This window comes from Notothenia coriiceps, unplaced genomic scaffold, assembly GCF_000735185.1.
Source record: "Notothenia coriiceps isolate Sejong01 unplaced genomic scaffold, NC01 NC01_scaffold00005935, whole genome shotgun sequence".
NCBI lineage: Eukaryota > Metazoa > Chordata > Actinopteri > Perciformes > Nototheniidae > Notothenia > Notothenia coriiceps.
In genome coordinates, this window is record NW_011338636.1 from 93,443 (window position 1) to 121,301 (window position 27,859).

General features: G+C 39.8%; 2 protein-coding genes across 2 annotated transcripts in view; both read left to right on the forward strand.

The window, feature by feature from the left end:
- The window catches only part of LOC104943345 (nucleobindin-2-like), a 4,138-nt gene extending 3,787 nt beyond the window's left edge, over positions 1-351 (forward strand). The window contains exon 7 of the mRNA XM_010768712.1: positions 313-351. Coding sequence (XP_010767014.1) covers positions 313-351 — 39 coding nt within the window. The remainder of the gene's footprint in view (positions 1-312) is intronic.
- A 1,437-nt stretch (positions 352-1,788) lies between these two features.
- plekha7b (pleckstrin homology domain containing, family A member 7b) overlaps positions 1,789-27,859 on the forward strand; it is a 31,154-nt gene continuing 5,083 nt past the window's right edge. The window contains exons 1-21 of the mRNA XM_010768706.1: positions 1,789-1,869; positions 5,589-5,700; positions 6,986-7,090; positions 7,542-7,614; positions 8,086-8,186; positions 12,006-12,184; positions 13,428-13,856; positions 14,056-14,587; positions 17,048-17,131; positions 17,549-17,680; positions 19,355-19,438; positions 21,414-21,485; positions 22,620-22,700; positions 22,840-22,989; positions 23,761-23,904; positions 24,074-24,185; positions 24,390-24,586; positions 25,246-25,437; positions 25,524-25,638; positions 25,747-25,838; positions 26,284-26,520. Of these exons, the coding sequence (XP_010767008.1) occupies positions 5,602-5,700; positions 6,986-7,090; positions 7,542-7,614; positions 8,086-8,186; positions 12,006-12,184; positions 13,428-13,856; positions 14,056-14,587; positions 17,048-17,131; positions 17,549-17,680; positions 19,355-19,438; positions 21,414-21,485; positions 22,620-22,700; positions 22,840-22,989; positions 23,761-23,904; positions 24,074-24,185; positions 24,390-24,586; positions 25,246-25,437; positions 25,524-25,638; positions 25,747-25,838; positions 26,284-26,520 (3,210 nt within the window). The 5' untranslated portion in view covers positions 1,789-1,869; positions 5,589-5,601. The remainder of the gene's footprint in view (positions 1,870-5,588; positions 5,701-6,985; positions 7,091-7,541; positions 7,615-8,085; positions 8,187-12,005; positions 12,185-13,427; positions 13,857-14,055; positions 14,588-17,047; positions 17,132-17,548; positions 17,681-19,354; positions 19,439-21,413; positions 21,486-22,619; positions 22,701-22,839; positions 22,990-23,760; positions 23,905-24,073; positions 24,186-24,389; positions 24,587-25,245; positions 25,438-25,523; positions 25,639-25,746; positions 25,839-26,283; positions 26,521-27,859) is intronic.

Consider the following 27,859-nt stretch of genomic DNA (forward strand, 5'->3'; position numbering starts at 1 on the left):
GAGTCGATATTTTTCTAAGACCATTTAGTGCTTCACATAATAAAATACACAACGGCTGTAGCCTGATTATGCTTTAGGAGCTGTAGGCGTGTGTGGTACAGTGTGTACTGTAGGTGTGTGTGTGGTACAGTGTGTGTGTGTGTGTGTGTGTGTGTGTGTGTGTGTGTGTGTGCTGTTTAAATGGATGTATGATTGTTTAAATTTGATGGTATGTTGTTTGTGCGTGCAAAAATACTGAGCATCATTCCTGTTTAGTGCTCCCTCTTGAACTTTTCTTTAATGTCAACTCGTAAATCTGTTCACCCTGCTCAGTTCCTCTCCCCCTCCTTTTGCTGCATGGTGTTGCAGTGAGGCACCACCTTTTCTGGATTTCATTCTGCACCTTTATAGTCCTGACATTTTGCAGCTGCCCCCTCAGAATTTTCACCTCTTAATTCTGGATAAATACTAGTGATTTATTTACCTATGGTACAATTAATATAGAGGTAGGGTAAATACTGTTTATCTTAACTATGAATTGACCTTTACCACAGTGTATGTTTGAGAAAAAACGACATATGGATTTAGCCTCTGCAGAGCAGCACTATTTATTCTATGGCTTTACTGTAGCTGTATTTCAAAGCTTCTGTTGAAGAATAGTGTTTTTTTCCTGCTGTGATAGATTGTGGATGATGGTGATGGGAAAAAAAGGGTTATGGGGAATAAAAAAATCGCAATGACAAACGCCAGGCTTGAAAGCATAATAGTGCAGTTCAGTATATTATCACACACTGTCCCACTATCCATATTTTCAAGCCACCTGAATGGGACAACAAAGTCAGATTATACTCATGTTGTCTACCTGAGTATGAAAAACACAGGTCTTTGTTGATAGATGTAGTAGAAGTTCTGCTAGATGTTTCCATAACATTACACTGTATAATGTATTTGGTTTTTAAAGCTCTGTATAATGTATATACAATGTATATATGCAATACAATTCCAACAGTATCTCAAGTGTCAAAGTTCCAGGGAATAATTGATGGCAGTACTGAGTAACAGTGGCAGCTAACTGAGAGCCATCCACCTTGCAGGCACTCTGCAGTAGAGCGGTTTTGTGTTAAACTGTTGAGAAACTAAAGAAATGGAAAGCCAAACACAACGAATGATTGAAGCCTCAGCTGCTGTATTTCTATACAAATCACAGCAAACACATTCTAACATCTTACAGAAGAAATGTGCTTCAATGTGTCCGACCAGAGGTTGTTTCTGGCTGTAGACCCTTATCAGTGTATTTGACAAAAGATAAATGTATAGAAATAGCTCACTTCGCTCTCGCTCATTTTCTTAGATTTAGTTGTAAACAGTAGAAAAACCCAAATCATATCCTTGCCTAGTCACGCATGAATATATGATAGACAGCAAATACAAGTAGAGTCAAAGCCTAATATATTAAAGTCCAAACACCATCACCAGCCCCCCTAGCAGCTTGTCTGTTTGGTATTCTATCTTGTGACAGTAACATGCATAAATGCTCTTGTTAAAGCAATGAATGGGCTCATCTAACAGAAAACAGTAAGGCCTGGTAAGCTAGCTGAGGAAGAGTGCTGAGAGAGCTGATCTGGCTGCAGTGCTACCATTTATTTCTCTCCATGTATTACAGTTGACTGAGGCATTCATTGTAAGCAAATTGTAGTGTGGTATTGTATAGACACACAGCTGTGTGCATTTGATAATATTTGTTTCCCTCCCTTAGTGTCTGTTTCCTCTCAACCTCACTATTTTCAATCTCTCTCTGTCCTGCAGCCACAACCTGAGGGCTACATCATTTCGGCACCCTGTCACAGGACAGATATCCCCTGAAAACACAGAATACACACTTCAAGACAGGTGAGTCACTCTTTTCCCCCCGGTAATCATGCATACTCTGCATGCTTAAATGTACAGATAGGTGAGTTCAAGGTCATGCGGTTGGACTGGAGTCCAGAAATCGACTGGGAAATCACCCTCCCTGATGAAATCTATTATGAGGGGGGTGGGGGAGGATGTCTATTCAACAGTACAGTCAGTTTCAGGTAATTGGAAATGAGCTGCCAACAAAGTGAAAACACTAAAGGAGGAGCATTGTAATAGTTGTCATCATATTGAATGTATTCATTACCATCATGGCATTTGTAATTGACTGCACTCGATCGTCAGTGGCTTTGGATCCCAGATGGCTCATAAGTATTATTCTTAAAATGATTGCCTTAATGGAATTTATGGTAATGGCACAACTGACACCCATATACGCTTTTGACTGTGTTAATATCACATCTGGTGTCATGAATCTGTCTCCTCAACAATCAGCCAAGTTATTTATTATATTTCCTCCTGGTCCATTTAGGCCATTTTTCTCACTATAGTTGAAGTTATAAAAATGAAACCTGGCGTTGTGCTTCTGACCTTGTTACCAGCATTGACAGAATATCCCCAATATCTCTCTATGTCAAGCAATTCTCTCCAACAAGTCTTTGAAATAAGAGGCAACATTGGGTTGTTTTATTTGCTGCAGTAAACTGTACAACGCCATGGCATGGCAGTTGTATTTATTATTGTTGCTTTAATATGTCATTATGTGAAACTCACACTGCAAAGCCGTCAAAGCTGCACGGCAGGTTGAGAGCACAATACAAAACAGCAGGTGTCTGATAGTATTTAAGCTGGCTGGTGTAATATGATCATGCATAGCACAGATTCCACTTAAGGCAAATGCAGGTTTAGATACAAGCATGTGACCTTCACACTCCCACTGATTAAGATATGTTCTGTTAAAGCAATGCCTTTAAGTTCTGTTGAGCCAGGGATTTGTATATCATCAAGAGGCTTCAAAGTTACGGTTGCCTTACTTGCACATTTCACCGTTGAAATCATTGTTCTTTTAATGTGACATGCCAGTCACACTCTCTATAAGCTATGGTCAAATATCATCAGTTTTATTCACCTCTTTTAACAACATGACAAGTATGATATGAGAGGAGCAGGCAAAAGTTACAAAACGTAGTCTATTCTTATTTAGATTTGGTAGATCTTCTTACAGTTTTAGGCTGCGCATATATCTACACTTTCTCTTACTTAAGCTAAGCCACAGTAAACACATCCCATGAGTTAAACACATCTCCTGTGATATGTTCTATTTTTTATCATTGAAAGAGGTCAGTAACTTTCTCTGTTCATCAGAGATATTGATGACTGAGAAAGATAAGTTTGTCAGTACATGTTAACATTTAAAGTAGTCTTTCCAACTGGTTACATCCTTTCCAGTATTTCCCTAGGTACGTTATCTGTTTTAGCATTTATCTTCAGTTTGCTTTGATAAGAATGAAGAATTATTATATAACTATGTTTGTGGATTGATTTAGCCTAAGCTCAGTCTTAAACTAAGACTACTTAAAGATTGTCTGAAGGAGGAGAGTTGAAAAATAACATATTTTGTGCATATGGGTCAACGTGGAAGTGGATTTTAAGCAGCTATTTTACCTCTAGCATCTAATCCAATCCTCTCTGCAGTACACACACACTACTACATGTTGTGTACACTTTCCTTCAAACCATGTCTATTTGCTGTATTGACGCATACTTGGGGCCTCTCTCTTGCACCCTTTTTATCACAAAGCAGTTTTGCAGTTTAGTTAGTTAGAGTGTAAAAGCTGGGTTGCAGCCTTGATTTCTAATGTTTGATACACAGACATTCCTGTAGCATCAAAATGTTGCTTCTGTTAACTTTCACAGGGAAGTTATCGGATTATTCTGTGTATAATGATATCTGAAAAGTAAGTTGGTTTCTTCCATGAATCATTGACTGCCCTCCAAGTAAGGAGAACCTCAGTGTGTTCCCTGGAGACCCGTATCGGATTGAGGACAGAGCGAGAAGGAAATAGAGCTTCAGGAGGTCCTTCCCCATGGCGGGGTCGATCAGCCTGTGCTTTGATGGCCTGGAGGCTTTGCCTTTGTTATAGATTATCACACTATGATCAATTCGTCAACTCACCCGTGTGCACCCAGTGCCTTAAAGGATTAGAAAATGTCAAATATGCCCTCATTTCGATCATACAGTAGCCAGAGAAGCTGAGTGAGATGGAGCTTAGTGTTTTTACACTACGTTATGTGAAATATCACTCCTCTCGACCACATGCCACAACAAATCTCCAGAGGAACTGTTCCTATGACAGTTGTGGTAAACAGTATGAAAACTTCACAAACAGCAGACAGAGTCGCTTTGATAGGACAGAAGCAGCCTGTAAAAATGCTGGCTGCTGTCCAAGCTTTGAGTGCAGACACTGTAGGTTTGTTCCACTGTGGTCTCTCTCTTTTTCTTCTTCTGACAAACACCTCTAGCTTATCATCTTTTCCTCAGCTTCTGTGTTTTACAGCAACACAACGCAGGAGAAAACAACAGGGTAGTGCTGCATTCAACCCCTTTGCAGGAACAATGCAGAGGCTAGCAGCAGTGTTGTCAGAGGCAGGTCACACATTGTTTCCTTTTGGAAGTTCACTCAGTCAGGAAGAGGCTCTGCTAAGCCCTGGACAGTTGCCAGACAATTTTGCTGGCTAACTAGGCGCAGATGATTTTTACAAATGTTGCGTAATGAATTATGTTTAAAGTGATGTATTCATTAGTCATACAATTAATTAATTAATTAATAACACAAGTGCTATTGAACAATCATAATATGAGGTTGTTTCCAGGTTTATTACAGTCAATTCCTTTTAATCCATTGGTCTGCATAGTTTTATGGTTCAGTTCTCTGGAGGTTTACACAAAGTGCGCATTAAATATCAGCTGGAACTGTTTCGTTATCAGAACAGAATACAATTCCTGAGATACATTTTTGTGACTTTGTTAAATCAAACTGATCATGGCTCCATTTTCAGCACTATCCATGATGCATCTCTTTTTGAGCCCGAAGTACAAGTTGCTTCAGCCTGGGAATAAAGTCTTAGAAATAGTATTGCTACATGAGAACAGAAATGTACAGTGTAAACAAAGGTTGTTTTAGGCCTTAATACCTTCTTTGTAATGAAATCAATAACAATAATTGTCACTTGACCCAAACTTTGATTTCAACTAAGCTTAATTCTCATGTTGACTTCTCTGTATTCATAGTGATATTGTGAGGTAATGAGGAAATGTGAGGTGCGATGTGGATAGAAGGTGTGTGTGTGTGTGTGTGTGTGTGTGTGTGTGTGTGTGTGTGTGTGTGTGTGTGTGTGTGTGTGTGTGTGTGTGTGTGTGTGTGTGTGTGTGTGTGTGTGTGTGTGTGTGTGTGTGTGTGTGTGTGTGTGTGTGTGGTGTGTGTACGATGTGTCTGAAAGGGTCACTGGAGTGTTTGGAACACGAATCCTCCCCAGTTAACAGATCCACCAGAGAGCCATTGGCTGTGACAGGTCGCGTGGCGGTGTCAGGAAATAGTCATATCCTTTATATGTGAAAGCTCAGCAGAGAGGTGTGCCCTGTTTCCCTTAGTGTCTGTAGTTTGTCCGACGAATTAAGAAGGAATATCACTGTCAAATGCTTCTAATCCTGTTCGTGTTACTGATCTTCTCGTCTGCTACCTTGTCTACTGTAGGATAGAAGCCCGTATGTCCAAGTCAGCGGCCAATCAGAGATCCCCGGGCATGGTCACAGACGCCTCCAAGGCTGTGACCCCAGCAGCAGTGGAGGCCAGCTCAGTGTCAAAGGTGAGGATCAGTGATTGTCTTCACAAAGTGCTCATCTGTTTATGTGGATTTGGTTTTCTTGTCAGTTTTACTGTAAACTATCCAATAATATTTTTCATAGAAAATCAAAATGTTTTTTTTCAAACTCAAAATGTTATCCTAACTAAGCAACAATTATTCTTGGGTTAGTGAATATCTTTAGGAACTCTCTTGATGTTTGCTAATGCTTTTGTTGATAAACTGGTTCAATCAACCCTAGACATAATCTAATTCTGATTATTGGCCACAAATAGAAATGATGTACACAAGCAGAATAAAACTCAGATGCACATCCTCAGGGACTGGAAAGGGGTCTGGTGTACAGAATGCATCTTTGCAAAATACTTGCTGGTGTTTCCACAGTGATCATGGACATATTTTTTACACTAAATATGTGACACACTTTGTCAATGTTTCAATACAACTGGACTATAAAGACGTTTTTTTGCAATTTTCTTTTTAATCTCTTACTTTGCAGTAGTTTTCAAAAAGCAATTATTCAATTTAGAAATATTTAATACAAACACTTTTGATAATTGATTAAACTTTTATACATTTTTTGAATGTCAAATGCCAAACAATTGTATGGTCCTTTAAATGTTAACCTTGCTGCTTTTCTTGTTTCATTTAGTAGCACGGTACGCATTGTGTTGTTGTAAACTGTGGATCTGACAATATCGCAATATTGAAGACGTTTCCTTGGCTTTTATAAAATACATTCTTAACTAATTTTCCTGGCATTTTATGGACCAATTTATTATCAGATAACCAGATAATGTAAAGAATAACACTTTTTATATGTCATTATTTGTGTGATTGACTCACTTTACCCTTTGGTGTTTTTTCATTTTGTCTGATTAAAACATGTCATATTTATGACTCTGTACGAGGTATTTGTCCCTTCAACATTTGTGTCTTTTTTTAGCCAGCTGGTCAACCCGACATACCCAGGTATTTCAGTAGAAATGCACCTGAAAAAGCACAATCAAAAAAATGTAGTCTGAAATGGCCTTGTCTAAAAATATGCCTGATTATAAATGGATGCACACATCCACAGGAGTAACCAGTTGGTATTTCCTTTTTCCTCATGAGTGTTAGAAGAATGGAGTTCCAGGAAAGTTATTTTTTCCTTATTTTTTCCTTATTTTTACACAGTTCGACTTTCTACTAAATACTATGTTTTATCTCAGGTAAGCAAAGTAAATTGGATTACAGTTCTTCAATAAAGCCCCCACATAATCAACTCTTTTTTTAATGCTTTCTACAGGGCTCCAGAGGATTGGGAAAAGTACACAGTTTTGGCAAGAGGGATCATGCTATCAAAAGAAATCTCAACATCCCAGTGGTGGTGAGGGGCTGGCTCTATAAACAGGTGAGCTGGTGTTCCTCTGCTTTATTGTTAGTCTTAAAGAAAGACCCCATCTGCCATGAAAAAGAGAATGTGTGAGAACTTGTAGAGTTGAATAATCTATTAAATGTAACCTTTACAAATTGAATTCTCAGATGGCCCTTACAAATCTTACTTAAGGTGTAAGACACACACACACACACACACACACACACACACACACACACACACACACACACACACACACACACACACACACACACAACAGATTTGTGCCAAATGCTGCAAATGAAAAATAAACTTATATAAATTGATTGTTTTAATTATATGAAAAAAGCCTTCTCTCCCCCCTTGCTTTCCACTAACGGTCACTGTATTCCTGAACTACACTTTTAATGAAAAAGAGAATTGAAATGTGTTCCTGCGAGGAGGATTTCTTGACACGCTGTGTGTTGTGCTTCCCCTTTACCTCCAGGACAGCTCTGGAATGCGACTGTGGAAAAGGAAGTGGTTTGTTTTGTCAGACTACTGCTTGTTCTACTACAAAGGTGAGTCTATGAATCATGCACTTCATTAAAAATAAATAAATGAAAATGGTCGTACAAACATTCACATTCTCCTCTAAGGGAAGATTAGTATCGTGATTAAAACATGTTATGACTACATGTATGACATATATTGCTACTTCTTATTCTCCTCGACTTTCTCTTCCTACCACTTCTCCTTCCTTATTAACTTGAGTGTTTTATTATGGGATGTAATTTGTGCTTGTGTTGCCAGAGCATCTACCTCCTCTCCACAATTAATCATACTGAATAATAGATGAGCCACATGCCACCTCGTGCTTCATGCAGCCACATGGCCTGGACCAGACAGGAGTCACCCATGATATATGCCTTGCTAATTTTCCTGCTGTTCATAAATCTGCAGTCACTTGTAAACATCGTAAAAGATCTTGGCAGAATTAGAGATTGTTGTTTGGGATTTTACAATACTCTGTGTGTGTTCTCTCTTCACAGACAGCCGAGAGGAGACTGTGCTCGGTAGCATCCCTCTGCCCAGTTATGTCATTGCACCAGTTGAAGCTGATGATCACATAAACCGAAAATACGCGTTCAAGGTAACACTGAAGTGCCATTGAATCCGAGGTTATGTCAATGGGTGGAGCAAAAAGTGTTTACTCCTGCAGATTTCATTGCTAAAAAATCTTTTGGTAACATCCCTCACATACTGGTTTTCTCTACTGTGGTCTCGCAGGAAGGAAGAGTGGGTACTCCCTGCTGCAAATATCTATTTTTTCCATTGTTTTTTTGACAGTTTATGATTTACTATCAGGGCTGGTTATAGAACTTCAGTACCTATGTTTCTATGGCTGCTTGTATAACAATAAGCAGCCATGAAACTCTGATGTGTTTGGGAAGCCTTCTTATTTTGTTACATATCCAGAAAAGGTTTAGTATGAAACAAAATGTATCTAAGCAAAATAAGAAAAAATAATGGTTTATTTCCTGCACTGAAACGGGGGTGTTTTGCATTTGATCACAGAAAAATTCAACTTGTGTTCACTTTTGGTCAAGAAATATTTTGTATTCAACTCAGCATGTGACTTCGTATATCTAGTCCAATTGTGTAGAGTGTTGCTGAACTTCTGACCTCATGGTGGCTGATTTTTTTTTCAAACCCAAGGGTGGGTGTTACTATAGATGGCTACAGTACATGCCTTTATGTATTCTGCTCACTTGTGAATTCTGATTTTATTAACCTTTTGTGATAAGGGGCAGAAGTACACTGGCTTTCGGTAGCCCTACCAGTGTAAAGGCTGCAGCAATGCAGTTTCAATATGGTGTGCACAGTGCGAAAGCTTATTTTTTGAATCTGAATGGCACATAATAACTCGCCTATAATACTTTACCCAATACACCCAGCCCACTTTTTGTAATAATGGCATTTGTATTTTTAAATGTGTGACAGCACTTTTTCTTAAATGCGGCAAAGTCATTTTTTGTTTTCTGTCTGCGGATTTTGCCAGCGGACTGAAAAGGATTTATGTATTTTGGTTACAGCAAGAGTGTTAACAGTATCCAGCTCCTCCTTTGTGGAAACACAGAGCTTGTTGCAAAGAACAATAGTGCCTGATGTTTGATGCACCACTGCAGCTTCAGGGCATTCTGTTGCAATCCTATCAGCTCCTTTGTACTTTGGCTTTTGTTCTGGGATCCTGTGTGTAGTGTATGTGTGTCTGAGTGTGAGACATGTCTGTGTAAGCGTGAATGTGCAGTACATGTCTCCTGTGTTTTAAATATCATATAAGATACAATGGAATTTGTATGATAATTATGCTGTTGCTGGATATATTAATTATGCATTCAGCATATTCAGCGTCTCTTCCCACCACTTGCTGGGGAGTATATGTAAGGTTAGGTTAAATGAGCCTGGGCTCTGCTGCATCACCCTGTATTTAAGAGATCCCTGTTCTCCCAGCTCTCTCTGAGCCATCATGCATTAAAGAGTAGGAGATTTCATTACAGGTATCCAAGGGGCTTTGGAAATTCTCTGTTACTGCTAAGTAAGCATGACAGCATCTCCGTTGTTGTCTGGTGTTGTTCAACAACAGGATTTTTAACTGTTAGAGCTGCTGACAGACAGTGTGTGCTGGCCTGAATAATAACACAAGTAAACTGAGAATTGACAATGTAGTGTAAAGTAGTTATACTCAAGTTTACTTAAAGCACTGACGCCCTGATGCCATGATGATGTGTCAGAGTGTAGTCTCCAGTCTTTTGATGCTGAAACTCATTCTTGCTTCTGTGACGACTGCCATAAGACCACAGCTGGAGCCATTTATGTTCTTTCTTATTGAGTCAGCAACTTCCTGTTATTTTTCTCATCTTACTGTGTTTCTCTCATTCCCTGTTGGTCAATTGCCTCCCATTGTGACCCGGTGTGTGTGCGCGGGCGGAGTGAGTACTGTTATCTGCAGGCAGTCGTCCTCAATCACACTGGCTTCCTGTCTTGCATGACTAGGTATTTGATTTCACATCAGCCTCATCAGTTTTACTGCCACCCTCACCTCATTTTGTTTCATACTATGCTAGTAGCTGATGGATGCACATTTATAAATGTGCATCAAAGTTTCATCATGTACAGACATCACTACAGTTATCTATGGGCAACACCAGAGCACATTGGGTTCATTAGTTTAAGTATTTTGACAGGAATATATTTGGTAATGAATTTAAAAATGAAGCACATAGTCCCCCAAATCTAGGACAATGTGAGAGGACTACTACAAGACTGCAGTACCTATAGTAAACTGCACATGCAAAATGTCCTTTGAGAAGAGAGACACAGAGAGCACTTTATCCTCAGTTAGCCAGAAACCGTTTTCAGAAATGTGCTCAATGTTGAACAAGACACTCACAATGCCAAGTCGATTTATTTGATCAGTCTCATGTACCCGGTGGTGGCTTTGGTATTTGTCTTGTGAAGCTGCCTATCATTTATCACATTGTCATTGTCATTGGAGTGGTGGTTGTCTCAGCCATTTTTCTTTCAACCCTCTCTGATTTCATTGCATTACTTTGGATGTTTGTTGACATCACCAACCCCCCTTGCTGTAAATCATTTGTATTTATGTTTAACAATAGACAATACAATATATGTGTTTTTTGTCTTGAAGCAGGCTCATTGTCAGATTCTTAGGTGTGATTTACATTCACATATTGCCTAAAGATTGTTATAATGATTTCATTCCCTTTAAAGTCTTCCAAACTAATACATTCTGGTGATCATTGGTGGGTAAGGGTATTTTAAATAGCTCAAATACTTCACACAGTTTATTCACTTATAAGTTTAAAAATCACATTGACATGTGTAGATGTGAAGCCCTGTGTGATGTGCTGTGGACATTTTATTAACAGACTAATAAACGGGCAGGGCTCTCTTTAAATTAAGTCTATAGCACTTGGTATAGAATTGTGTTACATATGTACCCTAACCCTTTTATTAAGGGTTAATGGAGGTATTTCTGTGAGGAAAATCAAGATTGTATTTTCATAATAACTGGACCCTTTTTCTTTCACTGTGGATAACCTCTTGCAGACTCTGCCTCTTTCTATTGAGCATGTTTTGGTATTTGACTTTGTGAATGATGAATATTATACTCTTTTGACCATTTCTTCTGTATATAATTCATTTCATTCTTGTGATGTGAATGCTTTTGTTGCATTTTTGGCAACCATTCATGAATGTCGTTATTAGTTATCAATTCATGTGAAATAGCTTACACAAAAACATTGTGTGGAGCTCTGCAGTATTATTAAGCAAAACAACTTTTAAACACTCTTTTACTTATATTGAGTAGATACGTGAATGTTTTTGCAGATTTAAATGAGAAGCTATGTGTAATACTATGAAGTAAGAAGAAATGTGGGAAAAAACAAATATGCTGCTGAATGCTCCTTCACTGTGGTACTGCTGGTTGTCTGCATCATAATTGTGTTGATTTGGTCCCTAACTGTACCAAAAAGCTTGGAAAGATTTACAACACGGCATAGATCTAATGAAAGGTAAGTTAATGTTTGTGCTAGGTGGTTATGTATATATTGACCAATAACAGGTGGCCATCATTTACTTTTTGTTTGCTGCAGCTGCTGTCAAATTTTTTGTGGCCTAAAGACAGTCTTTTCCTAAAGCTTTTGGAAAATAAAACCTGTGTTATGCTCTTTTTTCTTGCCAGGAACAGCACAATCTTAATGCTGTTTCTGCTGCAGCATTTTGCTCCCTCTCTATTATTATATTTACCCAAATGTTGCTGTAAAATGTGTCCCCACTGTCAATTTTAGTAAACACTTATCAGGCTTTCTGGCAGCTTTTTCCCATCTTCAGTAAGAAGTTCTCATATCCATCCTCTCTTTCTCCACCTCTCTCCCTTTGATAGGCGAGCCATACAGGAATGCGCTCCTACATTTACAATAAGAACTCTGTGATTGGCTCACAGGCAGAACACTGCGGGATGCGGACATATTTCTTCAGTGCGGACACACAGGAGGACATGAATGGCTGGATCCGGGCCATGAACCAGGCTGCGCTGATGCAGCAGAGTCACACTGTAAAGAGGTTGGTCTCTCTCACCAGAGTACGATTAGTTTCTCCCGTTGGCTGGGCTTCGACTAACATTTCGCCCTCCCTAAAGCGCAGCGGTCTATGAGAACTGGATATGTTTTAAGACTAAATCATAAAGGCTCCCTGGGTGTCACAGTATTCAACCAAACAGCAATCATCCGTTTTGCTAAAGCATGTGTTGCTATAACTTAGGTTTCAAAAATGAACTTTTTCCAACCAACACGTGCTTTATTTTAACAGCTTGAGCTGTCTTCTACAGCAGGTCCATCCCCGTCCATCTGCTCTGGGGCGCGCGCGTGTGTGTGTGTGTGTGTGTGTGTGTGTGTGTGTGTGTGTGTGTGTGTGTGTGTGTGTGTGTGTGTGTGTGTGTGTGTGTGTGTGTGTGTGTGTGTGTGTGTGTGTGTGTGTGTGTGTGTAACCACATTTATGTTGACAATATTCACAAGCGATGGCATATATAGTCAGCCTGAGACTTTGTGGCTACTGAAACTGAGCCCTTTGCATTTAAAGCTGCATTAAGGTTTCTTAGATAGGCTGCGTGCACTGCATGATTTAAATGGTCTTTGCAATGTCGCCTCCTAGTGGCTGATGTGGCTCAACACTCCTGATATTTGTATTTGAAAAGCACAGCATTTGATAAGACACCCCTTGATCCCTTGGAATTAAACATTATTACTATGGTATGTTTTACACTTCTGAAGTCATAATAAGCTCAAACAGTACATTTCCTGTGAGATGTATGTGAGGTCATCATTTCTATATCTACTATATGGTCCCCATTGGTCACCTTATTGCTATTCTTACCTTAATATTTCACCTCTAAGAACTTTTTGAAAGAACAGCACATTTCCTTAAGCTAAAGTCAAAGGGACATTTATGTTTAGTGCGAATTCCCTCTGCATGCATTGTCATACAAATATGATAGAAACATACAGATAGAAAGTAATGTAATGTCCCATGGTCTCTGAGATCTCTCTGAGAGAAACATAGATATTAATCTTACTCATTGTTTAAGTGTCTCTGTGAATTGAATGGCAAATTACCTTAATTTGAGTGTTTATTGTGATTTTTATCCATTGTATAATGCCATGTTATCCCTCTTTTCAAGAACAGTGCTACATTCCATCATACTATAAGGTGAAAAGGGGGAATTACAGTACATGTTGAGTAAAGCCATTCATTTAAATTCTGAACAGGCAGGACTTACTTGTTTAATCCTAATTTCTTGATTTTTTAGAGAGTTGGAGAATCCAAAGAAGGCTGTGCAGCAGGCTGTGCAGCAGGCTGTCCCACAGACCAACCACGTCCACATCAACCAGAAATCATCTCAGTCAGAGTGCCGTCGCAGGACAGAACCGGACATTGGGATCCACCTGGCTCATGGAGACGAGGTGAGGTATGGATTACAGATTCAAGGCAGGCCCAGCCAGTTGGTCGCAGAGGAAAGAGCAGAGAGACTCTCTCCAGACTCTGACGATGGTGCCGCCCACAAGAACGGACAGCAAACTGTAATCGAAGTGACTCTGCCTCCAGAACAGAATGGAAATATTGTCTATCAGAGGGGATTTGTGTCGCGCGGAGACCCTGGGAAACATGTGCAGAGAAAGAATACACTGGCTCAGGTGCAGCAGTGGGTCAAAGTTCACAAAGGGGACCCACCAAAGAGGTTAGTTAAGGCAGTTCTTAAAAAAGCATCATCAACATAGATTTAAAAAAAGAGTAAATACCTCCCTCTAGTGGCTAATAAGAACACTTGTGTATTTACATTTGTCTATTTTATTTAGAAAAATCATTGTCAATGTGGATAGGTTAAATTATATTGAGAGAGATCAAATAAAAAAACATACATGTGTTTTCTGTCTCAGTGCTCCCTCTGCTGAATACCAACTCCCTCGGCGGACTCCTCCATTAAAGCCCAAAGCCAGCACAGTGGATGCCTCCCATCAGTCGTTGCCAAAGTCTCCCCGTCTCCCGTCAGGCAGCAACTCTCCTCCAGCAACATGCAACCTGCCCAGCGACTATAAGTACGCCCATGACCGGCTTAGCCACTTCCGCATGTCCACCGATGAGCGCACGGCCACTAAGGAGGGGATGGTGTGGCAGCTGTACGAGTGGCAGCAGCGGCAGCAGTTCCGTCATGGCAGCCCCACGGCCCCTATCTACACCGGCCCCAACTTTACAGACTCTTCATCTTTCAGAGTTACGGTGGAGATGCCACGTTCCCTCTCTGTCCCACCATCCCCTTGTGAAGTCCCACCGTCAATCCCCTCCTTCAAACCCCTGTCCCCTCGCAGGCCACACACTCCTTCAGACAGACGCACAGTCAGGCCCCTGGACAAAGTGGCCCCCGGGGACAGCACAGGATCCAGCTCCCCTGGCCATATCTGTCTTTCTCAGGTAGGACACCTGCCTAGGGAGGAGAGGCATCTCTGACTATTTTAGTATCCTTGGCAACATTTGTAATAATGATATTGATATTATCATTATCAAAAAGGGAATCGATAGGCATCTATTTTGATAATAAATTAATTGTTTGAGTCAGTTTTCAAGCAAAACATCAATCATTATCTGTTAAAGGATTCTGTAAACGTAGCATTTTCTGAATTTTTTTAATTTTATATCTCTATCATCAGAGTATCTTGGATCTTTTGGACTGTCGGTCAAACCAAAACAATTATAATTAAAGGTGACCTACCATGCAAAATGCACTTTTGTACGTGTTTTACACATGAATATGTGTCCCCGGTGTTCCAGGGAACTCACCAAGTGTCAGAAAACACAACCCTCTCTATTTTCCTTCATACCCAAATCTCTTAAAAAGGGGCTGCAACGGATCTGATACAGACTGATCCAGATTTGAACACTTCTCTGACATCACAGAAGTGGCGCTACGGCTATTGGGCCAACTCCACCAATCAGGAGGAGACAGCCACGGACATTGCCGTTCGAAAGCGCTGGAGACGCTGTAGTACATATACCAGGCCTGTAGATGGTGCTGTTCTCACAGAATCAGCCCATGCAAAGATAAATGTTAAATTGAGCGAAATGAGGAATGGCTAAAATGCATGATCTGTTTGGTATTTTGAAAAATAAAAAGTATAAATATGCCTTATATAGGTATGGTCCTACACTATATTATTCAAATATAGCATGATAGGTCCACTTTAATAATTTCTTAGTTGCAGCACTAGCTAATACACAACATCAGTGAGTCGGTGATTCCCTCAAACTAGCAAAGAAGCGTGGTGATTACCAAAGAACACCGGTGGGTTTGTTTTCCAATGTGGTGTCACACCATATGTTTTAGTTGACAATAACAAAATATTATTTTCCTGGAGTCCCAACCCAATAGTCTATCCATGGGTATAGATAATGGGTGGATAGAATCCTGTCTTTGATAAATGTATGTGCTGATACTCAGTAATTGGTGCTTTAACACTGTCAAACTTGCACATAGTAAACGTCAGTAGCCTGTCATTGGCATGGGACAGAAGCTAAATGTGATGATTCACATGCAGGGAGCCAAATGACAAAGGTCTCATTCTCACGGTAGCTCTGGATAGTGGATGTGAGGTAGCTATTGATGTGAACTTGAAGGGTGTTGTGAGCTCACAAGAACACCATGGGAAGATTAACACTAGGAGCATGAGAAGACTCTGCACACACTTTGATGCTCATGTGAATCATTTTCAGATTCACACAGTCCACACCCAGACGCCCTCCACAGGTGGTGTGAGCATGTGTGAGTAAAAGCTCTTCACCAATCCGGCGTAGGGCTCAGACAGCACCACTACCGCCGCAGGAGACAGAGCAAGGGGCCGTCCTGTCATCCACACCCTGCGCTGTCTTCCCACCACACCCTCCACATGTGAAAAGATCTCCCTCCAAACCATCACCACATTTGCCAACACACACAAGCCTCACAACCAACCCGTTGGCCTTACACAAGTAAACAAAGTGTCACAGATGCTCGGTTTCCGCCATCATTCATATGAATGTCAACGCACTAATTATAACCATAAAATACAGTGACGCACAATTATGAAAAACCCTTCAGAAGAAGATACTTTTTTAACAAAGGGAGCCACAGTGACTATGCATGGCCACTAAAGGGAGCGATGTTTATGGGAACTAGATTTAGTCTGCACTGAACTTCGTTTTTGTGCATCCAGCATCTTTCAAGCTTTCTCTCTGCGCTTAAGTAATAGCAATCTATCTGTATATCTCTGTGGGATATCATTAAGAAGTATGTTTTATTAGCGGCTAATCCAATTTGCCCAGGGCTCCTCAGCACCCTATAAACATCTCTACTGTATCTCAAACATCAGCAGCGGTCTCTTTCTTCTGATCTCGCATTTAAATAAAAAACCTATTATACAGCAAAAAAATAGTGGCATGGGAATCTCAAAGGGAATGGCTTACAGTGCTTCTCTTGCTGGTAGCAAACAAATGTTATTTTAAGAAAGCAGGTTTAGTATAATTTATGTGTAGTTAATTAAATCTCTTGTTGTTTGTGTCCTTTTAAGGTTCTTTGGTGGGCCTGGTTTTTGCTAATTCTGTGTGTTAAGCAAAAACGTCAAATCTTCCAAGCCCTGTAGCGTCTTAAACTCAGGGCACACCTTGTTTGGAATAAGAGTAGGAGTGATGAAAGGGAGAAAGGGATAGATGAAAAAATAAATCTGCTGTGTAGTCAAATTTGTTTGCCGACTTGGAGGCAATGGTTTAACTTTGATTCAGTGTGATAAAGTGTTCTATCTTTCCCTTCACACGTATTTGAAGATTACTTAGTCAATTAGCCATTCTGTTTGATTTTATGAGTTCTATAATAACAAGTTGATGTATTTTGTTTCTCTGCAGACTTCCCGAATAGAGAGAAGGTCCATGCCAGGCATGGGCTACATCACGCACACTGTCAGTGCACCCAGCTTACATGGCAAAACGGTACGATCCTCTTTATTAGATGTATTACATAACTTTATTTTCTTTATTCAAGATGTCTTTCATGTAGGATTAATATAGTTTCACATTGTGGTAGTCTAAGATAGCTTATCCAGGTTTGAACAGGAATTGTAGGGCTCATCTTGGTGACAGTGTCAAGTTGTAGAATCGGGGGCTGACTGATTTGTTAAACCCCCTATAAAGCTGGTTTGAATGCTATGCCATACGATATTTGTTTTAGCGTTATCCGTTCTGATAACCCTTATCTTCAGAGAACTCCTGATGGCACAATAAATCATCCTCCCTCTCTCAGCTACTCTAGCTCAGCCACTGTACTGCCCAGATTGTTATCAAGTATTTTCTCTTATCCCTCTGCGCTTTCACTGGCCTCCGGGCCCCTAAACCCGGGCTTGGCTACAGCCAGAGGAGCTGACTCTGCTCCTCATTCAGCTTCGGAGGCACCAGGCCAAGATGGCTAGTGTGCATAGCCCCAGCGATGCATTCGCTCACCTGCAGCACCACCACAACGGCCTTCTAGGCCCCAGCATGCAGGTCAGGGGCCACTGTACTTCCCTAACCTCTTACAGCACACTGCAACTCCCTGCCAGTGCATTGTGGTCCCACTCTCCCCAGCCACTCCCATACATTACTTCCCTATCATTCATAAGACTGTGTGGCCTGTTGGTGTTGCTTAGTTGTCTTGTTAATGCAAGCATTTTGGCATGGGCTGTTTCACTTCAGACCGTCCAGATGAGTTTCTTTATAGTTGATGTCACTCTTCCACTTTATTCAAAACACGAAAAGCTTTCAGAGGCTTGTGTTATACTAACGTCAAAAGTAATATGCCATATTCAAAGCATGTTGTTTGTCAACTATGCCTGCATTAAATACATACCTTTGTTTGGTACATGTATAACCTTGCACAGCCACAAAAGCATTCATGTCTACATTTCTGTGTGCTCTGATAAATCTTCTGCTCTTGCTATTCTCATTCTGAAGCAGCCATCAGGCCACAGCCCCCCCCCCCACAGTAAGAGCCTGTTTACCAACAGAGCATTGCTGCGAGACTAGCGAACCACAGTGAAGCTGCAACGGTGCTCAGTAATGACAACTCCACCCAGTTTCTAACATCCAACTCTGGCCATCTTCCATGCATATGAAGACATGCATACACTCAGTTTGACCACATGTCATGCACAAAAACCTGTGTTGCTCAGTTGTGTGTGAAGTTAAACACGAGGCATTAAATCAGTTTAAAATTGACATAATTAATTAATTAATTACAGTTGGGCTTTACTAACTATGGATACAAATACAGAGGTAGCAAAGTGAACTGTAATTGAGTTAATTCAAGTTCTGCTGGCAAATCCTAAACAGCAAATAAAAACCATAGGAGTCGTCTGGTCACCCATTCCCCTCTGCAGCTTCATTTCAAATGATTTATCTCTCCACTGCTCATTCAAAGGCTGATGATACTTACATACAACTGAAGAAGGACCTGGAGTATCTAGATCTGAAGGTGGGCCCCAACAAAGTAAATGCCACTTTATCCTTTTCATCCTTTTCTCCATCTCCCTTGTCTGGACTGCACTCTCTTCTCCTGCTGCTGCCTCCAACATCTTTCCTCTGTTCTGCGCTCTGCTTTCTACTGTCTCTTTGCAATTGAAATGAAAATGTCTTCTATTTGAATGTCTTCTTATGTAATTGACCATTTGAGCATCAAAAGTCATTTTTTCCTTTAATAATCTGGTGAATCCAACAAACAGTCTAATGTGACTGTCGTGAGGTGATAGATCTGTTTTGCTTCCTACATTATAAATCATGATGTTCAGTTTGTCTAGATGCTTTCTATTGGATAATAGTAATCGTACAGTATTTTCAGGAACAGTGGGGTGATGCTGTTATGTCACCTTATTTGTGAAGGGAATTGAAGTTTTTACAAGCACATGGCTGAATTACTAGTCATGTGAACTCCAATTCCTGTGTGAATGTTACAAATTCTCTTAATTCACTGACGTATTACTGCCATATTTAAGCTATCTATCTCATTTAGCCAGCTATTGGCATATTTTCCATTGACAAGGCATATAATCCTAATGAATTTGTATGTTTAAACACCACAATGCATGAATTAGAAATCTGGTTTGTGTTTTTGGAATGGAGGGGTGTCATCTAACGATGTACAGTACGTCCTATAACTCCTCTCCATTTGCTGTTTCAAAACAGATCCAAAGTATTGACCCGATGATCGTTTCAGTACACAATGTGTTTGAAAACTCGACTCCACACAGTTTTGGGTACTGTTGGAATGTAAGGACGGTGTGCATACAAAGTGAAAAACACCATTTCACTGCTTTGCAAAACGAATGTGATGCATCCCTGGAAATTATGAAGGATTTTGCACATGGATACCTTACTCCTATTGTTCACTGCGTGATACTCCAACACTGCTATGAGATGATGGGAAGGAAGTTATATTGGCAAAGAGCTTCCTTGCATGCTGTTAAGCATTTTTGAATGTATTTGATATCTTCAGTTTTTCTATGCTTTTGCTTGTTAAAAATGAACCAATGGTGCTCTTTAAGAATTATACGGGCGAAGTTACATTTTAAGGCCTCTAGTTTGATTGTGGTAGCCGGCAGAAATGGACATGCAGCGATGCGTTCAACGTGGATTTAAAAGAATATTAAAGAAAATTGGTATTGCACTTAAATACTACAAAGTTAGAGATCTTGAGAGAGACAGCTTACAGAAAAATAGTCAACTTTCAGACTTAGAGTCTTTGTTTGACCATCCCTAAATCGTTAAGACTCTCATCTTTAAAACTGAATGTATGAGAATGAGAATGTAATTCAGTCTTTCTTTTAAAAACGTGTAGTCTCCAAGCCCCAACTAAAATATCCTGTCATCACTTAAATAATCTTCCCAGACTTGATAAAGCTTCCTACAGAACCACAGAATACATTATAAAACTGTTCTCACAGCCTGTGTAGTACTCCGCATGACGAGTAACTGACTTTGACATGCAAAATAGGTGGAATGCCCCTTTTACTGAGTCCCGTTCACACTGGTCCATACCGCTGTGCTGGGTGTTATGCTGATCCTGATGTGGGTGTGTTATGAATATTCCACCCACACTTCTCAGCTTCATGCATTACTTACTGTTGCAGATAACTAGAAGATGATATCTGTAGAACCCTGAGATATTAATCATATATCATATTATTATAATGATAACAAAAGAGGAATGTCAGTCCCTACAATAGAACGGATTATAGAAATATACAAGTTCCTGTAAAAGTATTTTATCACATTATGAATTACATAAAAGAAGGAAAAACAAAAGAAAGTATAGTACAATTATTGTAGAAAAAACAAACCTGACCAGATATGTTTTGAGTCCAGATGGGTATATAATAGGAATCAAAAAACAAAAAAACAAACAATTTCCCCTTAACTTAGCAAGAGAATACCTATTGAAACCAATACCTCATGTTTGATGGTGCCCTGGTTAAATAGCCCACATCCAATAATTAAATGATCACAAAACAATAAAAACAAACATCAATCATATTCATATCGTAAACAGTGTTTCCCATAAAATGATCTAGTTAGTAATAAAATACAGTTTCATAAAGATGCTAACATGGCCACAGACTTTTGGCAGAGGATGGTGTTTCTTTTGCCAGTTTATTTGCTTAAAAGCAGATGTATCTAATTATTTAACTTACATTTTAAAGATCGTAAAAATATATATGTTAAATGGTGATTAGATCTGTGATTTCAGTCTCATATCGCTGACTTTGCCACAGCTGTCTCTGCTCTCTGCCAGCATATAGAGTACAGCTAACTCCACTGCCATGAAACTAGAGGCCTTACAGTTGAACTTTTACGCCTTTTTAAATTATAAATAAAATGAACACAAGTAAATACATCTCCCACATGGTTCATATGAAGGACTTGGCTCTTGGACTTACTTAAAGCCATAAGCAGCCAGGAAAGAGCAGCTTTGGGGGTTTTAAGATTTTTCCGACCACAAAGATGCAGAACTCTCTCTGCATCAATGTTCTTGCACTTCAGCTCATGTTTTAATTTTGCGTTGTTTGATCTATATTTTTTTCCGTCATTTTTTCTAGATCCATCCAGCTTGATTTGTGTCGCATTCTTGCTGTATGTGGAAAATCCACACAGCTGTTGGAAGTACTTAAGTAGAGATACTCAAACTATGTTATTTGGTTATTGATATTAAATATTCTATTTTATTTCTGGCTATTGGGAATTTCAGGTTACTGGACGTGAGAATTTTAAAACAGAAAAACCATCAAGGCCGGTGAAAATAGCAGAAAGTGATGCTGATGTAAGTGAATCATTTTCTTCTCAGGATTTAAAGACACAGTGTGATAATCGCCTTGTTTATCCGCCTTCTTATTTTCTTGTAAGATCTACATTTCCGAATTCTCAGAATCCACTACAGAGCAGCGGCTGACTTTAGTCTGTCTTAACTGTGTGTTTCAGTGTGGTTTTGTGTGTATGTGTTCTTAAGTTGTGGTAAACAGAGGCTGCGAAGGGAAGGGAACGTGTGTACATTGCAACACTGTGGGGACACCCATCCACACTGCACAGTCAGGGCCTGAGAGTATCGACCACAGCTTTTATTTTCCTCCCTGCAATTTAAAGAGAAAAATACATGTAATGGGAATTTAAGATGTTGAGCTGTTAAATTTTTCAGTTTGATTTGCCTGACCCTGCTTTTCTCGTTCTTTGTTTTCTGCTGAATAGAGGTAAATAAGATGGATGTCCTGGCTTTTCATCATTAGCATTGTTCCACTTTAACAATTTATAAGAAATTGCCAGTAAATTGTCTGAACAATGAATATTTCATGCAATTAAAAACAACAATATACAGCAGCAAAAATAAAAACAGCTTAATTATTAATTGAACAGAATGATAAATAGATCTGAGAAAGAAAATTCACTGTGTGAGAAAGACTGTGAACTAGGCAGTCTTATGTTGTTTTCATAAACACATAACCCATTTCTGGGAAAACAAATCTGTCACTCTCAATAAACACGGTTTTCTCCAAAAGTGAATGTGAAAATATGGATTTTTGATTATGATTACTTATAATGGGTATTACCAGATCTCACCCCCAAACTAGACAGTATAGACCCTTTTGATATTTCTCACTGCGCTGATGAGAGGAATTCCTCTGGGCTTTCCACATAGATGAGTCTTATTGACATATTTACAGACAGCGAAGACGGCGGCAGACGATCAATTTGTTTGTGTTGTTTGAATATAGTAGCATGAAGACTAGAATGGAACAGTCGAGCTGAGTAGTAAACAGATTCCATATCTCATCAGCCCAGTCCCCGCTTGTTTTTCTGTTGCATTATGGCTATACAGTGAGTAATGGGAAGGAGAGATACATATAGATTTGTTTTCCCTCTCTGTTCCTGAATTCTTATTGTTTCCATGTCTTTCCTTCAGGTAAAATTAAGTCGACTGTGTGAACAAGACAAGATTCTCCAGGAGCTCGAGGCCAGGATACGCACTTTGAAGGATGACAAGGTTCTTGTTTGATACAAATATAGAACTATCTTGTTGTACAGTATGTACAGTAATTGTGTGTGTGTGTGTGTTAGCCTGTACATTTGTCATCTATACATGCTTCTTGTTTCATGGCTGTTTCTCTCGTTTCCCTTTCTAGGACAAGTTGGAGTGTGTGCTGGATGTTTCCCACCAGCAGATGGAGCAGTACAGAGATCAGCCGGCACACGCTGAGAAGATTGCCTATCAGCAGAAATTACTACAAGAGGATGTTGTTCACATCAGGGCTGAAATATCTCAAGTCTCCACAGTAAGACTCAAGCATAACTACAAGTTGACTATACATAGGATGGAACATACATCCTCTTTGATTTCTCACTTAAAATGTGCATTTTCCATTTAGGTTTTGCAGGTACAATGCTGTAAAATAAACTGTTTAGACTGTCTCTACTTGTACATGCTACCACTTGCAGTATACTTTTGTTCGTTGGAAGCAAGAGGTTCACTTCTATTTTAAGTTGTTCCCTTTTGACGGTTTCTGCTACTGTCACTATGTTTCATATTGACTGTGACTATCAAAATGAGTGCTCGGGGACAAACCTGACACTACAACGAAACTAACAAGTATATTTCTCCATCACACTGCGTAACACTTTAGTCAAATATATTCATTGATATTGAAAACATTCAGTTACAAATACACTGCAAGTTTACACACACAAAACAAACAAGAGCATTTTTGGCTTTCTGTGTCAAAGACATTTCTGACCACATTGGTTATGCTCAAACATTTTGGACACTCAATGGACACAGTCAGTATATTATAATAATGACATGGAAACAACAGTTCAAATCCAAGTGAATTATTATTTTTCTTTTAAGATTTCAAGTGATAGATCATGATAATACTAAACTAACTATCTACTCATGTGCTTACTTACTGTATGTGTAAAGTGTCACCGTCTCAAGGCTTTAACAAGAAGACCATTCATGTATCATTGGCCCATGAGATGAGGTGAGTATCTGAAGCTGTGTCTTGTCTCTTTAGAAAACGTGAAGTATCTCCTTCTTTGTTTTGTAGGAGATGGAGAACGCGTGGAATGAGTACAGCCGGCTAGAGAGGGACGTGGACTGGCTGCAGTCGGCGCTGCAGGGACAGATGAGCCGCAGCGACCTCTTTCAGGTCTGTGGCTCACTGATCTCTGTCGTTCCTTCTCATGGATGGGTGTGTGTGAGAATGAGTTACTCCTGATTTCATATACACAGTCAAAACAAATTATTCTAGAGGTTGTAATATGATGAGCTTCAAATTTAAACTACACTTTGCCTGGGTCCACAAGTGATTTTACAGTGTGTTAAAGATAACATGTTTGTATGTGTTTCTCTGTGAGCAGCAAGAGAAAGTCCAGATCAGGAAAGAGCTGTGGAGGATTGAGGATGTTATCGCAGGCCTCAGCACCAGTAAAGCCAACTACAAAGTCACTATCTCCTCTGTTACCAACCCAGGTATGACACTTGGAGCTTCCATGTGTACAAAGCCATTTGTTCTGTGTGATATGTGCATTACAAGCCATGTGGTCGTGCTACTGCATCTCACCATTAAAGCACTTGATCATACACTCGATACTAATGCCTTGAACATGACCCATGGGAAAAGAAAGCACTGTCTGTACAGCGTGTATTCATGTTCATATACATTGAATTCCCCAGAGAGGAAGTTTGTGCCTTCAGTGTCGGCGTCACCAGTGCCTTCTGTGTCTGGGAGCCCGTCTGCTATGGAGATGCGGTTGTCCCAGCAGCCACAGCACAGCCCCCGCCTCAGCCTCAGCCCCAGCACCCCCACCCTGTCCTCCAGCCCCAGCCAGCAACACTGGGTGGACGCAACCATCACCAGTGGGCTGAAATGGGTGAGTGTACAGTTTGTGTAGCTTTGCTAACTAAATTAGTCACATTTTTCTTTCATCTTCTAAAATAGTTTTACAAATGGTGGTCAGCGCAATCACAAGAAGAAGTTATTTTTTCTCTTTTGGGTTATTTTTTCTAGTTACCCTTTTTTGCAGCACTAGTTACCTTCAAGGTTTGCAACTATCAATATTTTCATCATAAAAGCAGTCTGTTAAGGTCCGGGGTATATTTGGTTTATACGACCATTTACCCAACATACACCAAGATATTCCGTTTTAGAGGAAAATCTGCACATTTGAAGAAGCTGTAGTCAGTAAATGTTTAGCATTTTTGCCCAATAAACAATACATTTTGCAACATTAATTGATTAAGTAATAAGGATTTTGGTTGACCCATCAATTAATGAACTAATGATATCATTCATATCTAAAGGCTCTAGTTTTATTGATAGTTTTTGGGCCATTTGTGCCTTTATTGGAAAGCAGATAGTACAGAAAGAGACAGGAAACAAGCAGAATGAGTACTGTTACCTCACATTTGTATGTAACATTAGATATGTATTGGTAGTTTTGTAGATTAAAGAAAGGACTGATGTCGAATGTGAGATAGCTGTTTGTGAGGATTTTCAGTATTTAACAATGAACAGTTGTTGTGTATGCAGGGTGAGGATGATGTGCCTCCCAGACCTCCTCTACCTCAGCTCTATAGTCCTGATGAGCATCCCCCTGCTGTGCCCCCGTTGCCCCGGGAGACAACAGTCATCCGGCATACTTCTGTACGCGGCCTCAAACGACAGTCAGATGAACGCAAAAGGGACAGAGAGATTGGCCAGTTCACTAATGGAGACGGCAAGGTATATAGTATGTGTATCTTTGTGGTCGTGCCGCTGATATGTCTACATTTATCTAAGGTTTTTTAATCTCTGTCTTTGAATTTCAGGTGGAACTAAGACCTTTCCTGAGCGATCCAGAGCTTATGGGAGCTGGAGACGGCTCAAGCCACATCAGTGTAGCAGCATCAGGACATGAGGGTTACCAGACATTACCTAGCAGAGGTGTGTGGATGATAGAATCAGGAGAACACATTTATTGAGGGGCAGCTTTTTTTTTTACTGTGTAGCTTTTAGCTAAGCTTTCCAAATGTTTGTTGGCTTTCCCCTCAGGAGTGGCGGGTTCCTCGCTGAGGCTGAATAAGTCCTCCAACATCTCTTCATATGTGACCATCCGAAGATCCACCTCAGCTGCAGGGGTGACGGTGAGGTTCAGATATATTATTAGAATATTTATATTTTCCAGTACATAAAAAGCACATGGTATAGTAATGTTTTTTTTATATATCTTTAAAAAAAATGAAAAATATGATCCATCATAACACGATGTAAGGACTTTGTCACGCTTCAATTTCATGGATAGATTTTAGATAATAATATTGAATTGCCTAAGATATAATCCATTTACCAAACGTATTCCTTATAATTCTTGATGGATAAGCAATTCTGTAAAACAAAATAACAAAAACAATTTTTTACATATAAACCGCGTATCATATTCATTCTGTGAGTTGTCTACCGTGTTCCTTTTTCATACCTTATTAACATTAGATTTAACCTTCTTGTTTGTTTTTATTTCCCTCCACTTCTTTGCATTCTGCTGCACCTTTTGCTCGTGTTATCAACTCTCTTTCCTCCCACTCCTCTCAGGAGAGACCAAAAAGTGCCTTGGAGCGTCTGTACTCCGGGGAGCCGGCCCAGCAGCAGCAGCAGCAGCAGCAGAGGGGGAAGATGAGTGCTGATGAGCAGCTGGAGAGGATGAAGAGGCACCAGAAAGCCCTCGTCCGCCAGCGCAAACGCACCCTGAGCCACGGAGACCGCCACGCCTCTCCATCCTCGCGCACACCGCCTGCACCCTCGCGCCCACTTTCTGCAGACTTGGGATCAGTATGTTACTAGAACAGTATCACATGTCACAATCTCATGCATGACGACAACCAAACCCAGAGTGGTGATCTACAATCCGAGACTTAAAACAGCAAAGTTTGGCTTTTCTCACTTTCTGACATTACAAAGTCAACAGAAATACGTTATATTAAGCAGTATGATTATTCACTGTGTGGATCTAACTGTGCTTAATTCATGCATGTTGTTCTCAGATTTTAATAGGCCTTTTTCACTGCAGACATTTGATTTATCATAGCAGGAGAAAAAAAGCTTTTACTAAAAACATCAACGATGGCTCTGTTTTTTCCAGTAGTGTTCTAGTGAGCTTTGACAGTGTATCAATTGAATGGAAATACTTTTTCATTATTCCTTCATGTGACATGTCAACATATCTACAATGAAAAAGGCCTTCAGAGAGTGGCTTTACACTCGATACTTAACTGTAGCACAAAAATTGTTTATTATTAGGTGGAAATAATTACATTTACAATTATTAGGGATGGTCTTCCTGCTTAAAGCATATATCTTGCCTATCACACTCGTAACACACTAATTACCTCAGGCCTCAATGCCATCTACATTTCACATTAAACCCAATTTCTTGGTATTTTTCCCATTAAAGGTGGGGTAGGTAAGTTTTAGAAACCGGCTCGAGATACACTTTTTGTTATATTCCATGGAATGCTCTTAACATCCCGATAGCAATGAATATCTGAAGTGCTTTGACAAAAAATCCATAAAAAAATGTCATCTGTGGAAGCCGTAGTACTGTAAAAAGCTGGTTTCTCCAAAATGACCTACCCCACCTTTAATAGTTGTTAGACACTAACTTTGCCCGCCCCGCCCCATTCTATCTCTCTCTTTACTGATTTTTTCTTCATTCTGAAAGTATAATTTAACCAAGTTCAATATTTCTTTTTCCAGTGGTTCTCTGCTTACAGAATAGCAGAAGAGACCTGTCTTTCCTCATTTAGATCAATGTCTGCTGTCCTTCAATTAGATCAATTGTAGCTGTCTCTAAGCAGTCCATTTATGTGTGTGTATGTGTTTGTGTGTGAGAAAGAGAGTAAAAGAGAGAAAGTGCCTTATTTTCTACATTGACATACACTGAGCAATGCCTATTCAAGCATATCCATCTCAACCTAATCATGGCATTTGTCCTGCTTTTCTTTACTGAATCAATATGAGGATGTTCTTATGGATCTGGGACTACTGTTCTCCAATCTACCCATCTTCGTTAGAGGAAGCCTTTCATTTAGACAATACTTATGTGTATGCTAATCCATTTCAAAACATAGGTTAAGTGATTTCAGTTTTGCTCAATGTCTTTATCAGTTAG